This window comes from Leucopleurus acutus (genome assembly GCF_964270905.1).
Source record: "Leucopleurus acutus genome assembly, chromosome: 3".
In the NCBI taxonomy this organism is placed as follows: domain Eukaryota; kingdom Metazoa; phylum Chordata; class Mammalia; order Artiodactyla; family Delphinidae; genus Leucopleurus; species Leucopleurus acutus.
The window spans coordinates 147,597,203-147,613,448 of record NC_139145.1 but is presented as its reverse complement, the minus strand read 5'-3'; the positions used below and the strand labels follow the sequence as shown (position 1 = coordinate 147,613,448).

The window sequence follows — 16,246 nt, the reverse complement described above, 5'->3', positions numbered from 1 at the left end:
AAGGAACCTCGGTCTTAAGGAGAGAATTTTAGTGGGAATGAAAAGTAGGCAACCCCAACTAGAAAAATCCAGATCTGAACAGGATGAGATAAAGTGGTGACACGAGTTTTCTACTTTTTAGTTTATATAACTCTCATAGCTTAAGTGTTGTCAGTTCTGTTTTGTGAAGTGTTATTTAGTTGCCCATGGGGGCACTGAACTAGACATTGCTTACAGAGTTTCACACAGAAGGGTAGAGGTGTGTCTTAGTTTACATTTAGGGTAGTGGCAGTGAGAAGGGAGACCCCTCTGGAAAAAAGCAAAAGGAGGTAAACTACTCTTGTGAATTAATCCCATTGCAGTCACTCATACCAGCTTGTTCTTTCAGCATGAGGAATCATGAAAAATCAAAGAAGCATCGGGAAATGGTTGCCTTGTTAAAACAACAGTTGGAGGAGGAGGAAGCAAATTTTTCAGGACCTCAAACTGATGAAAACAGTCTGGATGCCAATTCTGAGGAAGAAATGGAGGATGCACCAAAACAAAAGTACTTCTAAAAATGTCACTACACCTACTTAGCACACTAGAGATTGCATTTAAGTGCTGTTTTATCTCAAAGAAGTTATTCTGTTATGCTAATATTTTCTGTGTTTCTTCTAGTTAAGAGAACTTTATAGTATTGAAATGGTTAAAGACATGATGTCAGATATAATTTTTATAGACTATATTATGACTATTAAAATCGGTTTTATAACTGGGTAATTGATATGCTAACTACTATCAATTGAACCACTGTTACATTTTTCTAAAATGATAATGTGGATATTTTTATTTTAATGCTTTATGATATTAAATATGTTTTAATATCTTATTTCTGTTTGTATCACTAGTATTTCAGTATTTTTTCTTTCCACTTAGTCAAGTATTTGACGTTTTGATTTATATTTGTTCTTAGGCTTTCTAAAAAACAGAAGAAAAAGAAACAGAAACCAGCACAGGTATGTTGAAAAAGTTTTATTAACATTTAATATCAGATGTAAAGTTGGAGTGCTCTTGTTTATTCAGTATAATCTGTATTAAGGAGAGGGACTGTCGCTCCCTAATTTCATGTTGATTGTGAAACAGATTAAAAGGAGTTGAAAATATTTTGGTTTTTCAGTGCTTTACCTCATATATATGTGGCCAATTTACCTAGTTATTGTTGTCTGTGTGTTTAAAAATTTGGCATGTGGAATTCCCATAATACAGATTAGCTGAGGGGACCATATTAAAAAAATATTTGGACACATGTGATGACAAGATTTTTAAATCAATATAACAGTTCAACTCAGAAATATATGAAAATCTGGGGATTGATCATTGTAATAATGTACATGAAATTTCGGAAAGGGAAAATTTGCTTACCCACTCCTGGGCATGTGTCTGGAGAAAACTCTAATTTGAAAATATACATACACCCCAGTGTTCATAGAAGCACTGTTTACAATAGCCAAGACATGGAAGCAGCCTAATTGTCCATCAACAGATGAGTGGATAAAGAAGGTGCAGTATATATACACAATGAAATATTACTCAGCCATAAAAAAGGAGTGAAATAATGCCATTTGCGGCAACATGAATGGACTTAGAGATTATCATATTAAGTGAAGTAAGTCGGACAAAGACAAATATCATAAAATACCACCTATTTGTGGAATCGAAAAAAATGATACAAATGAACTTACTTACAAAACAGAAATAGAGTCACAGACATAGAGAACAAACTTATGGTTACCAGAGGGGATAGTGGTGGTGGGGGGGGTGAGGCAAATTAGGAGTTTGGGATTAACATGTACACAGTACTATATATAAAACAGATAGCCAACAGGGACCTACTGTATAGCATGGGGAACTATATTCAATATCTTGTAATAACGTATAATGGAAAAGAATCTGAAAAATAATATATATATATGTGTGTAGCTGAATCACTTTAGTGCACACCTGAAACTAATACAACATCGTAAATTAACTATACTTCATTAAAAAAAAGTGGTTAAAAAAAGGAGCATTTGCTTAGAAACTTGTAATGATTGTGATTCTTGAAAAAAAATGTTTTTTCAAGTTTAAATATTTCATACTGGGGGGTCCAAACTTAACCTCTTATCTTAAGAATTATTATTAAATAAAAGGGTATTGTGTTGTTATATGTATAACACAGTCTTGTGAATTTTTTGAATCTATAAAAACAAAATGAACTTGCCCATTTTACTAAGGGTATTTGGTAGTTCTACAGGGAATGGAATTGATTTCTGTGCTATTTTAATATAATCTAATTGTATTTGCTTATATTAAGTATTAAATGTTAAATGTAGCTCTTTTTAAAAATTGGAAATGTTTTTAAGAAAACTTAGGTAATACACTAACAATTTTTCATAAATCTTTAGATTTGGCTTATTTATCCAAATGTCTATAATATGTTTGATAATTTTGTCTTTCATATTCCAAAATGATACATGACACATGAGTTAATCACTATTAAAATTGTGACTTGGAACTTTTTGTCTCAGTTACAAAACCACATAGCAAATTATATGTTCCTTTTATAAAATGACTCATATCATCTTCCACCCAAAGACTCTGTAGTCATTTGTTTAGAACACTTTCTCTCTTGTGTGTCAGAACCACTGGAGTGAAGACAAAATGGAATGGAGAGGGACTTATACCTGATAGGTCCTAAAGATTGCAACAATAAGCACATGTATTTGTATTCTCTTACCAAGGAAGATGCTTCTGTTTACCAGCCCATTTTTTCCCTCCAAAGCTATATGTATTCCTTGATGATACCTCTTGTTTATGGTTTCTGATTATATCAGGGAGACAGCCCCAATTCAGATCAAGTTTTATGTAGCACTTTCCCTGCATATTTTCTCAGCTCTTTTTGAAGGGGAGGGTAGTGTGGAGACACGCACGGGTAGGTAAAAGAGCAGGAAGCAGCAGATGCTGAGACTCATGAAACTTCAGATTGGGAGTTTTCTGTATTGTCAGAAAAATTTGCATAAGCCAGCAAGGATTGTAAAAGAAAACCCCCAAAGCTGAAATTGACAGCAAGGAAGAATTAACGCAAAAAAGTTTAGAATGTGCTGCTCTGAACACCATCCTTGGGACATGCTCTAAAGACAGAATTAACTCTAAAAGAAGAAATCTTGAGCTTTACTTAGGGGATATTTTGGTGGTATTGGTGTGGTATTTCTGAAACTATCTTATGTGTATTGTAGGATAGAGCAAATATACTAAGGTTGTTGGGAACCCTATTCTCTTGTGGGAGAAGGGAAATACAGGTATCAATTGAGGGAAAGAGAGAGGAAGAACACTAATGTTGGACTGGAATTGGGGGTATCAGTATGAGCTCATGATATAAAAAAATAAATAATACATGCATGAGCAGTATACACTGAGGGCCCAGAAGCAGTGATACCCAGTAGCAATGAGCATATGTAGTTCACACATCTTTGTCTCTAAATCCCCTTCCCCAGTAAAAGGAGTCAGGGTTTGGTCCTTGGAGAAATGGCTGATTCTAGGGCTGAAACAGGGAAAATACAAGGTGAGCCTGCATTATCTATGCTAGAAATATAAGGGGTATTCAAAAATTGACGGGGATAAGTCAGAAGTACCCAGGAGTCAGCTTAAGGGCTTGCCGAATATGGGAAAATTTGAGTCATCAAAAAGAATAGTGGTCATAGATTTTTAGACATTTATTTTATTAAAAAAAAATCGTGTATCTATACTGAGCCTAAAAAAAGAGAGAGTTGGAGAAAGGAAGCAGATGGGAATGCTTCATTCCAAGAATATGAATTAACACAAATGCAAATGGCAGGACTAATAGAAGCAGAAAACATCACTGTTCTGTATCCACCAGTGTAATAAATGGTTCACATAAGAATCATCAGTAGATGCCAGATCCATTGGGTGAATGTTATTAGGGAACAGGATATTGACACAATCTCAAAGTAACACTCTGCACATATTAAAAAAAGAAAAAGGTACTTAACAGTAGAAAAACCTGGCAATACCATCTTAATCAAATGATGAAACTTTAATCACTGAAAAATGGGAACTGACATTTTGCTTCCTGATATAATGTATTGAGGACACAGAATTATCTTTATGATATTCCTGCTAGAAATGTTTAACCTGAATCTAATCACGAGGAAGTAATTAAAGTCAAACTATGGGACATGCTACAAAGCAGCCATCAAATTGTCAGTATCATGAAAGACCAAAAAACTGGAGGGGGGGTACTGTTCTGGAATAAAGGTGATTAAAGAGATCTGACAACTAAACGCAACATTGGTCCTGGATTATATCTACTATAATGCAGGGGTTACAAAAAAGGACATTACTGGAATGTGGATATGGATTGTGTAACAGATAATGTTAAATTCTTGAGTGTGAAGAGGGAATTGTGGTTATGTAGGAGAGTGTTTCTGTTCTTAGGAGATACGTGAGATCTACCTGCAGCTTGCTTTCATAGTTGGAGGGTGGGTGCAGAGAGAAGGAACATGGGAAGAAGAGAGGGAGAAAGCAGACACGGCAAAATGTTACCTGAGACAAAAACAGATCAGTTGTATTTAGCGAAGATGTGTTGGTCAGGTGTTTTTTCTTTTATCATGCCTGTTTGGTGGTGTTTTCTTTTTTTCCTGATTGTAAAATAGTTGCTCGTTGCAGATCATTTGGAAAATACGGAAGAGTATAAATATCATCCCTAATTCTGTCTATAGATATTACTTAATGTTGAATTGAGTTGTGATCAGAGGTTATATATAATTTTCTCTCTTTATTATAATTTTATATATATAAAATATATATATATATAATTTTCTCTCTCTCTCGTTTTTGCTAATATGTTCTATTTTTTCACATAATTGAATCAATATCTTTGGAAACATGATTTTTAAGAGCTCTATAATTTTCCTTCATATATTCAACCATTCACTTATTGAATATTTGGATTGTTTCCAATTTTCCCTAATTTAGTATTTCTGTAATGGGCATTCATGTTAAGTTATTGTCTGCCTCTCCTTTTTTTTTTTTTTTTTTTTTTTTCTTTTCTTTTCTTGCGGTACACGGGCCTCTCACTGTTGTGGCCTCTCCCATTGCGGAGCACAGGCTCCGGACGCGCAGGCTCAGCGGCCATGGCTCACAGGCCCAGCCGCTCAGCAGCATGTGGGATCCTCCCGGACTGGGGTACGAACCCGCGTCCCCTGCATCGGCAGGCGGACTCTCAACCACTGCGCCACCAGGGAAGCCCCTGCCTCTCCTTTTTATTTCCTGAAGATATCCTCCTACCAGAGTGTACAGCACATTACCATTGTTTATTGTAACTATTTGGCAACATAACATAAAAAGCCAGTAGTATTATATTATTTGTTTTGTAATGGCACACATGTTTTCTTACCTAGAATTATGATGATAATTTCAATGAAAATGGAACTGGAGAAGCAGTAAAGGTTGATCCAGAAGATAACAGCCTAAATCAAGGCAGTGCCAAAGGATTGGAAGATAGTCCCCAAGAAAATGTCGGTGTTACAGAGACTGTGGAACGGTGTGATGACCCCAAAAGTGAAGCTAAAAGGTAAGTAAGTCAGAGTTGCTTGTTGTTTTCTAATTACTTAATGCTGGTGGTGAGGATGGCTTTTCATCTATCAAATAAAACCCCCTTTCCCGTGATGGACACCATGAGTCAGATGTATCTGTGATTTACACCTACACACGTACGTTTACAGAGGACGGTGTTGGAGGGAGAATGCTAGACAGTATGCTCAGACATTGCAGCAACATGGCCCAAAGCAGAAAGGAGTCACGTGGACCCAGTTTTTGTTCCCTTTATCCTGCTCAGGTTCTTATTTTGCCCAGGGTCAGTAATCCTTGGCACTTGCCTGAGAACAAGACTACAGACCAGACTGTGCCCCATTCGCCTGAGTATCACTGACCAAACCTCCATGCTCGGGCCAGGCATCCTGCCTTCAGCCCCCGTGCAGGTCGTCAGGGCATATGTGCACAGCTTGGGGCCCTTGTGCTCTGGAGGCCCAGGAGTCCTGGTGCTGCACAGGCCACAGCGGCTGGCCAGGGGAAGGTCTCGCTCAGGGCAGGTGGCATTCCTTTTCCCCTCCTCTCCTTGTCTGACTTTCTCGCTCCCATCCTCCTCTGTTCCTCTGGAGCAGAATAATTTCTTATTCCTTGAGGAAAGATCTGAACAGTAGGCAACCGCAGGTTCCTGTCACAGGACCATGAAAAAAGAGTTCAAATGACAGAGTGAGGTGGAAGCCTGAGTTGAAAATGCTCAACGCTGGAGTAACAGTGAGGGGTGTGGGATTTAGGTGCCATAAATGAGGAGAGAAATGCCATGGAAGCCTAGAGTAGGCCTGGAGCTGTAGGAAAAGGAGAACAAGGAGCTCCATACACGGGTAGCCTGGATGCCTGCCTTGGAAGACTTTGGACAGTGGAAAGCTGGAAGGGGAGGTTACACACTGCTCTGATGCTTGGTGTGTGTTCCCATGTTAAACATGAGGAAACTGAGTCTGGGTTATGACTTGCCCCAGAACAAAAGCTGGTAAGTGGGAAAGTCGGCATTTAATCCCATCTGCCTGACTACTTGAAGGACCCAGTTCACTAGCTCCACGGGGCCCAAGCATCCTGTGAAGGTCCCTCAGAGGCTGCTTGGGTGTATGAGGGATGGGCCAGAAGTGGGGCTCCAGGCCCCTGGACACCTCCGTCATCTAGAGCTAAAGTATTTTCATTCATTTTCCACAGTACCTCCACGTGGGATTCATTTGGGGGAGGAAAAAGGGTTCTCATTGCTCAAACTCAGACTTTCGCAACTACTAGTGAAGTAGTGAAGTTCAGCTTTCTCACTTAATGATGTGAGAAAAAGAGTCAGAGAATTCAAATGGTGTCTTCACTGCTGAGGAGTGACGGGGCTGGGATAGATAGCCCGCCCCCACCGGCAGGTGTCCCCTCTGCTGCTGCTCTGCAGTGCGTGGATGCTACTAGCTACCTAAAACGTGTGTGTATCTAGGGCACATTTTTATTTCTTCCTTTTTATTGTTTTATTGAAATATAGTTAACATAGAATGTTATTTTAGTGTCAGGTATACAACATAGTGATTTGACATTTATATACATTACATTAACTGATCACCACAACAGGTCTAGGAACCGTCTGTCGCCATACAAAGTTAGGGCAGTATTATTGAGTATATTCATATGCTGTACATTATATCCTCTCTAGAGTACTTTTTAAAGATAACGTCTTAGATATTAGCTTCAGAGATGTAGCTGCTGCCTTTCATAATAAGGTGAATTGTTCTTTGGGAATATTATCCTGAATTTTCTTGGATATATTTGTGGCCTATCTGTGATGATATTCTGTAAATTAGTAAATGTTAATCTGTTGCCTTTTATGTCATTGTGTCTTTTTCTTGATGCTTTCAAACCTGGCTGAATACTGCATAATGCTGTGCTGTACTCCTAATCAGCATCGGGTGAATGTGTAGGCCGTTTAACTTAATACAGACTCCTGGGTTCCGCTCGAAGAATGGAATACTCGAGTGCTTGGCAGCATTATAACTCATTGGTTGTAACCCACTCCCTCTGGTCTGTAAATTCGGTTGTGCTCAGATTTTACCCTAAGAATTTGGTCAGCACAAATGAGGGAAAAAGTATGAGAGGACTAAGGAAAATGAAAATTCATACAGATTAAGCCAGAGGGATGTTGTGGAGTTAAAGCAGAACAGGAGGAAACTGACTATACTGGCTGGCAATTTCTGGGTTATAGAATACAGGGGAGAAAACCCCACAGATCAGCAGAAAGGACAAAATCTTAATAAAAGAAAATTCTTTACATTTAACAAATGTAATTCTATAAAAAATGCATTACAGTGTTTTTCTCATTTCACTGTGGAACTGATGAAATGTTTGTCATCAACTGGATCAGGTTTAACAAGTTGTGTCTTTGGAGAAACACACACTTAATGTCATAGATTATTTGTGAGTACTACTGGTTGGCCGTGAAGATGGTTTGCTTCAGTAAATGGAGTATTAATTAGCTTTTTTACAAAAATACACCATATAAAAGTTCGGAGCTCTTTTAGTATTCTTGTTTTAGCTTGTGTTTCAACTTTTAAGTAAATTCCTTCGTTTTTGTGTCAAATTTGATATCTGATGATCTCTAAAGTTGTTTTTTAAAGCTGTTCATTTGAGATGTGAAAATTAATTTACTTGGCCATTAAAATGAATGAATTAGCCTTTAAAATGCATGTCACTCTTTTGAGTCTTCTTGGGAGCAAGGTGACAGTTAAAAGGGGTACATTATTATTGGATTATACTGAATCCTTTCATTTATTTTCCAGTGTTTCTAAACCCAAAGGAAAGAAAGCCAGAGATACTAAAAAATCTGTCAGAGTACCTGCTGAACTACAGACAGTGGTAGGTCAAAATACTATTGACAACTCTTCAGTGGACCTTGTTATTTAAGCAGTATAATCTTAATTCTAATTCTGAAGACATTAAGTGTGTATTTGGTGAGCCCTTCTGCACCTGCTGCATAGATGTGGCTCCATCAGCGGTTTTCCTTGACGAACGTAGAATTTATGTATGTGCCGCTGACATTTTTTTCTTTAAGCAGAAGCACACTGGACATATCAGATTGTACCAGAACAGTTACTGTTCTGTTTTCCATTACTCTGAAATCCAAAGCCTTATCCATGTGGTATGTCCTGTTGAATGTCTCAGGACCCTTAAAGTTGATGGTGTTGGTTAATGGAACTCGACTTCCAAGAACAACTGCCTCTGTTGAGCCTGTCTTAGTAGCTGTCCATTGTGTTACAAGGTCTTTATTTTGCAGTTGTTTGATATTTAATCTCAACGTGAAAACACTGCTCTCAGATAATAATACTTGCTTTTGTTTATTTTTTTTATGTTGTTTTTTCTTTTTTTTTTTTTTCTCCTTCTCAGAGTGATGTTCTTATCAGCTGTACAACCTGCCATAGTGAATTTCCATCCCGGAATAAACTTTTTGACCATCTAAAGGCCACAGGTCATGCAAGAGCACCTTCATCATCATCTTTAAACAGTGTAACAGATAGTCGAAGCAAAAAAGAGAAACGTAAAAACAGATAGAAATCCTGCCAATGCTTTTTCTTTTTGATTGTCTCTAGATTTTGACACCAAAAACTGAACTGAAATCATCTAAAGAGTTAAAATTTCAGTCATCTGCAATTTATTGCATTGTGGGAGATTATTTTTATCTTGTAGAAACATTTTTTTGTTTAATATATATTTTTTAAACATTTCATTGGTGATTGAATTCTACTTTTGCCATCTGAATTGACTTGAATGTCTCAGAACAGGTAAATACTGTAAAGTATGCATTCTTGACTTCTCTTGGCTCATGTGGACAGAAATGTACAGAGAGAATTAAATTATTTTAACACGTACAAATGCTCCTTTCTGTTTCATTTTGTGAATTTCACATTAAGTGAAAGTATTTTTATATGATAAGCATTTTTCTATGATTCAGTGGTTTTGTGTTTTGTTATGCTTCACGATCTGTTGAAGACTCAGATCATTTTAAAATCGTCATGGATTTTTTCCACCTGATACCATGATTCCAGTTCTGATTTTAAAACTACTTCTAAATAACCTGTTGTTAATTACTGCATTTTTTTTCCCCTCAAGGACAATGATAAGTAGAAACTAATTGAACATATATGGTTGTTTTTCAAGAATAGTATCTCTTCAAGGTATAATTATATTGATTTAACTTGAGATTTTACTGGTAATTATCAATAAGATATATCTTTTGGTTTTTCAGTCTGATTTGGCTCACGGAGATGGAACAGATTTATAGGGTGTGTCCTCCTTAGGCATAGGGACAGCTGTAAAGCATGATTGATCAAGGTAGCAGATGGTTCAGAATTTATTCTATTTAACAAGGGGTATTCTGCCTTGGGTTTTTTCACTATTTTCAGAAGTTCTTTTGTTTTTTCCATCATTCAGTGGAGAGAAACTTTTCCTTTACCTTTTTTTTTTTTGCTGTATGCGGGCCTCTCACTGTTGTGGCCTCTCCCGTTGCGGAGCACAGGCTTCAGACGCGCAGGCTCATGGGCCCAGCCGCTCCGCAGCATGTGGGATCTTCCCGGACCAGGGCACGAACCCGTGTCCCCTGCATTGGCAGGTGGACTCTCAACCACTGCATCACCAGGGAAGCCCCAAGAGAGAAACTTTTTTAATGAAAGATTTTTCACTAGGGCTGATATTTATGCCCTAGATTATCTACTCTGTAGCAAAGATGAAAAAAGAAATACAGAGAATCTTTATAAGTGAGTGTGGTCAAGTATATGGATCAGTGATGAGTCAGGTTTTAGGGTGGATTAAATAGGCAATGCTTTTAGTTGGTCTTGAAAGTAACTTTGAACTCACTATCTTGAAATAAGTACTTGCTGTTCAGTGAAGTTATTTCTCTCCTTATATCCTTGATCTTCAAATGAAACAATCTTCAGTTATGCATAAGTTCTAAAACACAGGGTCCCCGAGGGCGAGGTCTTTTCTGAAAGCTTCATTGATAGTATTGATGATACGGATCATTCTGTGAGATGGACTTGAAAATATGCATTTGTAGCTTAATTTTTAGTTTGTTTCTTTTTCATTTAGATAGATGTTTATTTTCTTTACCTTCTTCCCTTTCTAACTTCTATTGCTAATTCCTCCTAATTGTTTTCCCCCCTTTCTTGGTCCCTTCAGGGGAAATGCCAGCCAGTTTTCTGTCTTTGGTCTTTTCCTCCCAGGCTTCATCTGAACACTCACCACCTTCCTCTAATTTGAACTAGATGAATTGGCCATAATTATGAATAGGAATATTAATGAATGGGAGGGCATATTAGTCACATGTTATTTATTGTTCAGTAAAAAATAGGAAGTCATCTTGAAAGGTAGAGAATGTCCTGCAAATGCCCTTCAGACCTTCCTTGCTTTCCCTTGTACCAACCATGCAGGCATATTTAAATTTATTCCTGCTACATGTGAGGATTGATTGGGGTTTCTTGTCACTTTTATTCTCATTGACAGAAGTCATCCATACTTTTTAAGAGATCTTCATCAGTTGTGATCAGAAATTAGATTTCAGTTCTAATCCTGTGTGTGACGCTGATAAGTCATTTAACTTCTCTGAACCTCGTTTTCCTTATCTCTAACACAGTTGTTAGCATAATAATATTGTCTCCATTTATCACCCAGGATTATTATGAAGATCAAACAAAATAGTACATATGAAAACGTTTTTTAAATACAAAAGCTTTATACACAATGTTATTGAATTTAGATGAGTTAAATCTTTTTCAGTTAAAATATTTGCAGATAGAACTGTATGTGCTGAATTAAATGCGCTTTAAGTTTTATGGGAATTTGCTTTCCAATCTACTTCTGAAGAGGAAAACAGAAACATATGTTATGGCAAGGGTAAAATGTTATTTTTGGTGGATCACAGACGTTCGATTTTGTTTGTCTGAGGCAGAGCAGAATATTCAAAAATACATGAGCACATATTTTACGTTAATCTCATTAAAGCTCATTGGTAACTACCATCTTGATTGAAGTTAGCTCAAGTGTAGAAGGTGCATAGCTTGAGGGTTCTGGAAGGAGAGGGTTAGGGGAAATCCCGTTTATTCCTCCACAATTCATTCAGTGGTACCAAAGCTAGGGTTCTCCATAAAGCCCAGTGAGACCTTCCCTATTTCAAAATAGGAACAGTATCCTTATCAAAAGCATAGCACTATAGGAAAATAGGATGGCATCAAAATGAAAACTTTTGCAGAACAATAGGCAACATAAGTAAAAAGACAAGCCTCAGACTGGGAGAAAATGTTTTGATACATATAACTGACAAAGGATTAGTATCCAGAATACATTAAACGACAAAAGAACCTCCTATAAATCAGTGAGCAATTGACAGTTATGCATTAATACCGAGCAGTTCTCAAACTTTTTGGTATCAAGATCCCTTTACAGTCTCAAAAATTGAGAACCCCAAAGTGGTTTTGTGTATGTAGTTTATATCTACTGATATTTACTCTATTAGAAATGAAAATAGAGGAATTTTTGAAGTATTACCTTATTTAAAATAATACATGTTAAATAACATTTATGGAAAATAACTTTTTCAAAATGAAAGTTTAATGAGAAGAGAGGCATTTGTTTTACATTTCTGAAAATCTCTTTAATGTCTGGCTCAATAGAAGACAGCTGGATTCTGATAGCTGCTTCTTCAATCAGTCTGTTGCTGTATGTTTTGGTTAAAGTATGTGAAGAAAATTGAGCCTCATGTGGATAGGAAATTGGAAAAAGAAGGACCTTGTGGATCTCCCAGGGTCCTCAGACCACGCTCAGAACCACTGCATTAGAAAAATGGGTAAAATATATGAACAGAAAAAGCTTGAATAGTCAAAACAGTATGAAAAGGTGATCATTGTCACTGATAATCAGGGAAATATGACTTAGTTGTTTCATGTTTTCAGATTGGCAAAAGGCAAAAAGTCTCACAAGATCAAGTGTTGGTGAGAATGGAGAAATGGGAACAATTGCTTCAGTTTGATGGTGGCTATGAAAGTTGAAGACGTACCCCCTGACCTGACAGCTCCAGGGGTATACTAGAGTCTCACAGTGTCTGCAGAGGCACAGCATGGGCTCTACCTGAGGACTGTCACCCAGGTCCCACTCCTGACCTGCTGGGTGAGAATTTGCAATTAACAAGACTTCTCAGGTGACTCGCATGCTTCTTGCATCTTGAGAAGCAGTGCTCTCAGGAATCCAGGCGCCTGTGGACAAGGAGACTTAGTGGCTGATCACAGCTGAATTGCTTGTATCTGGGAAAAGTTGGAGATGGACCCTAAATCTCCGTGAACAAGAAAGTGGATAAATTGTATAATGGACAAATAAGATGGCAAACAAGCAGTTCAAATGAGTGAACTGGATATGTAATACCAATGGCTAGCCTTAAAAAAATACTGAATGAAAACAAGCTGTCAGAAGGTGACATGTATGCCACTTATATATAGTTTTTTTAAAGTACTGTTGTTATTTATAGAGAGAAAATATAGAACCATCAATGGGAAACACATCATTCAGAAAAGTAGTTGCCTCTGGAAACGGAGGGAGAGGGGTGGAATGGGGGCGTGGCAGCAAAGGGGCCTTATCTGAGGCAAGACTTCTAATTAAGATCTGAAGGAAGATGTTAGCATTAATTCTGGGTGGTGGGTAATGAGGGTTTATCACTCTACTAACATGTTTTCATGAAATACTTCAAATATCCAGAGAAATACAAATTAATGTTCCATTTTTTGTTAATAGAAAATACACTTGCACGAAAGGGGAGATAAAGGTTTTCAGGTCTACATTTTATTCCTAGCATATTCCATAAGCTCACTGTGGCAGAGGCTGTTACTTGTTTCTCTCAATATTCATTCTCCCCTTCTTCCTTATAATTCTGATTTTTGATTGGGCACAAAGCCACCTAAAATTTTACCTTCCTAGCCTCCCTTGCAGCTAGGAGTCTGTAAGTTCTGGTCAGTGATCTGAGCAACTTTGGGGACATGTCCTGAAAGATGTGGGATGTCCTTATTCCTTCCTCCGCCAGCTTCAGTGAACGGGTAGGTAATGGTTGGCACTCTACCCCTGTCTGGGACCATGAATCCTCACAGGGCAGAGAAACTGAAGCCCAGGAGCTTCCATCCTTGACATGTAGAGGGACCCTATAAGACCCAGACAACCTCCTTCTGCATTCAAGAGAAATAAAACTCCTGCATTACTGAAGCCTCTGTTGTTTTGCATTTCCTGTTGCAGGTGACTCACGTCCTGATTGCTTTTTTTTTTTAATTGAAGTATAGTTGGTTTATAATGTGTTAATTTCTGCTGTACAGCAAAGCGATTCAGTCACGCATATATATACATTCTTTTTAATATTATTTCTCCTTATGGTTTATCTCAGGATATTGAATATAGCCAGTCGCTTCTTATTTCACCGTGTGTATTGTTCCCTCCCCATATGAGAGGTATAGCTTCAACAGTGGCAAGGATGTGGACTCTTAGCTCTGAGAGATCTGGGATCAGGTTACAGTGGCAGCACTAATTATGTGATCTTGGGCAAGTCGTTTAAACTTAAACCTCTTTTATTTTTTTTCATCTGTAAAATAAGGGTGAAATCAACCTTGCCGAATTGTAAAGGTGAAAACTTAAGTGTGAACACTGCCTGGCACATGATAGGCACTCGATAGCTATTAGCTTTTACTTATTTTCAATAATCTCTTCTGCTTATAAATTTTCTTGCTTTATTTAACTGTTCACTTTGGTTTCTGAAATCATCTAATGGGGATGGTAATTTGCAGAGAAATCCATGATTATATTGATCCTATGGTGTATTGTTGTTGTTGTTGTTGTTTTTTTTTGCGGTACGCGGGCCTCTCACTGTTGTGGCCTCTCCCGTTGCGGAGCACAGGCTCCGGATGCGCAGGCTCAGCGGCCATGGCTCACAGGCCCAGCCGCTCCGCGGCACGTGGGATCTTCCCGGACCGGGGCACGAACCCGTGTCCCCTGCATCGGCAGGCGGACTCCCAACCACTGCGCCACCAGGGAAGCCCTATTTTTTTTTTTTTTTTTTTTTAAGTACTAGTGTATATATTGAAATTCTTTCTGGCTCAAATGGAACAAAATTTTTACATGCTAAAGCTGAAAATATGCTATTTCAACGTGGTTGTGTGATACCAATGGAAACTGTCTTGACGATCATTGATCCTAATTATGTTAGAAGACTCAGTGCATTTGTACAGAGAATTACTTTGCCATTAAAATGAGACAGGGCCCCAGCATCACTGATGTCCTTTCGGATACAAAATGCCTTCTGAAAGCAAGGAAGGGTTCAAATTATCCTTCGCAGTATAAATTATTTGAATGTCACTTAGAGAAAGTTTCTAACAATTTCTAAAACAAAAAGGTCATGGTGTCTCTCCGCATTTAGATAAATTGGTATGTAGTTAATATATCTTCAGGTACTTTTCTTATTTTCAAATTTAATAATAACTCATACTTTTGTGTACGAGGTAACAGTAGTCTCAGCATATGTGAAGCAGAACTTCCAACAGTTCCATCCAATAGTGGAATCCGTCTCTTAGGATGTTCTGTAACTGTCCGGTCAGGGTTCTCTGCTGGAAATGCCATAGAAGGATGCCTGCCCTGGGGGTAGGGGGATTCCCTGAGTGACGGCAGGATCCTGGGCTGGGGTTCTCTACCTGCAGCTCCAGGGAAGCCCAGCAGCTTGATGAGCGCTCTGGCGAGTGAGCTCACACCACTCTCCGCTGAACAGCTTCTTCAAAAACCGGTGCTGCGTGCACGTGCTTTCTCTCCAAACTTGAATTGGGTTTTGAAAGCGCAGGCTCAGTGCAGATGGCTAATCACTGCAAGGAGATTGAGGAGAAAACTTATCCCAAGTGGGCGTGCCCATCTGCAGGCACTTTTTAGCTGAGCTGTGTGTTCTGCGATCTGGGCTCACCTGAGAGAAAGCTGTGCAGCTGGAGAGAGACGTCTTTGGTGCTCTCCACACCCGCTCTATAGGTGCCTTTAAACCAGTCCCCCTTTGTCTTCCAGAATCCGGTGGCCAGAGGTGGGCCCAGGGAGATCCAGTCTCTGTTCCCTAATCCCAGCCGCTCTTCCTGGGGCCTTGCCAGCCCTACTGCCCAAGGGCCCTACCCGCCTCAGGTCCTGGACAACTGAATCCTCATAACAGCAACAGTTTGAGAATCAAGGTAGGCACGCGAGGGAGCCTTTTGAGGTACGTCAAAACCAAAGAGAGTATTTCCTCCACGTACACAGGAGATCAGTATGGAGAGAGTATGGGTCTTGAAGTTAGATTCACATAGGTTCAAATCCCAGCTCCAAAGTTATAAGCTTGTTATCTAGGACATATCACACCAAAGCTTTGAGCCTGTTGCCTTTAAATCGGGATGGTAGTATCCATGTCACACGTTAGTGGTTCAAATAAGAAACTCTCGTATACAAAGAGCCCAGCAGAATGCTTGCCACACAAAGGCTTGCCCCAAATAGTGCCACACACTATTAAATCCTAGTTCCCATTCTATTCTGTTCCCTTTCCCCGTGAAGTACCCCAAGGGACATGGGCTTAGTTGCCCAGCTCTTCACCCAGTTCCCCCTGTACAGAGTGTTTTCCTTGCACTCACACTGG

The 16,246-nt window shown here is 38.7% G+C and overlaps 1 protein-coding gene across 2 annotated transcripts in view; it reads left to right on the top strand.

Annotated features, from left to right (window-relative positions):
• The window catches only part of DNAJC21 (DnaJ heat shock protein family (Hsp40) member C21), a 31,885-nt gene extending 18,115 nt beyond the window's left edge, over nt 1-13,770 (top strand). The window contains exons 8-13 of one of the 2 annotated variants that reach the window (XR_014326132.1): nt 368-526; nt 935-977; nt 5,421-5,593; nt 8,370-8,445; nt 8,974-9,368; nt 12,531-13,770. Coding sequence is in view for 1 of the 2 variants with exons in the window: in XM_082837293.1 (XP_082693419.1) it covers nt 368-526; nt 935-977; nt 5,421-5,593; nt 8,370-8,445; nt 8,974-9,138 (616 nt within the window). In the remaining variant the exon portion in view is untranslated. Of the gene's footprint in view, nt 1-367; nt 527-934; nt 978-5,420; nt 5,594-8,369; nt 8,446-8,973; nt 9,450-12,530 lie in introns of those variants that run through there. The other variant, XM_082837293.1, reaches the window with a different exon arrangement.
• The last annotated feature ends 2,476 nt before the right edge of the window (nt 13,771-16,246 follow it).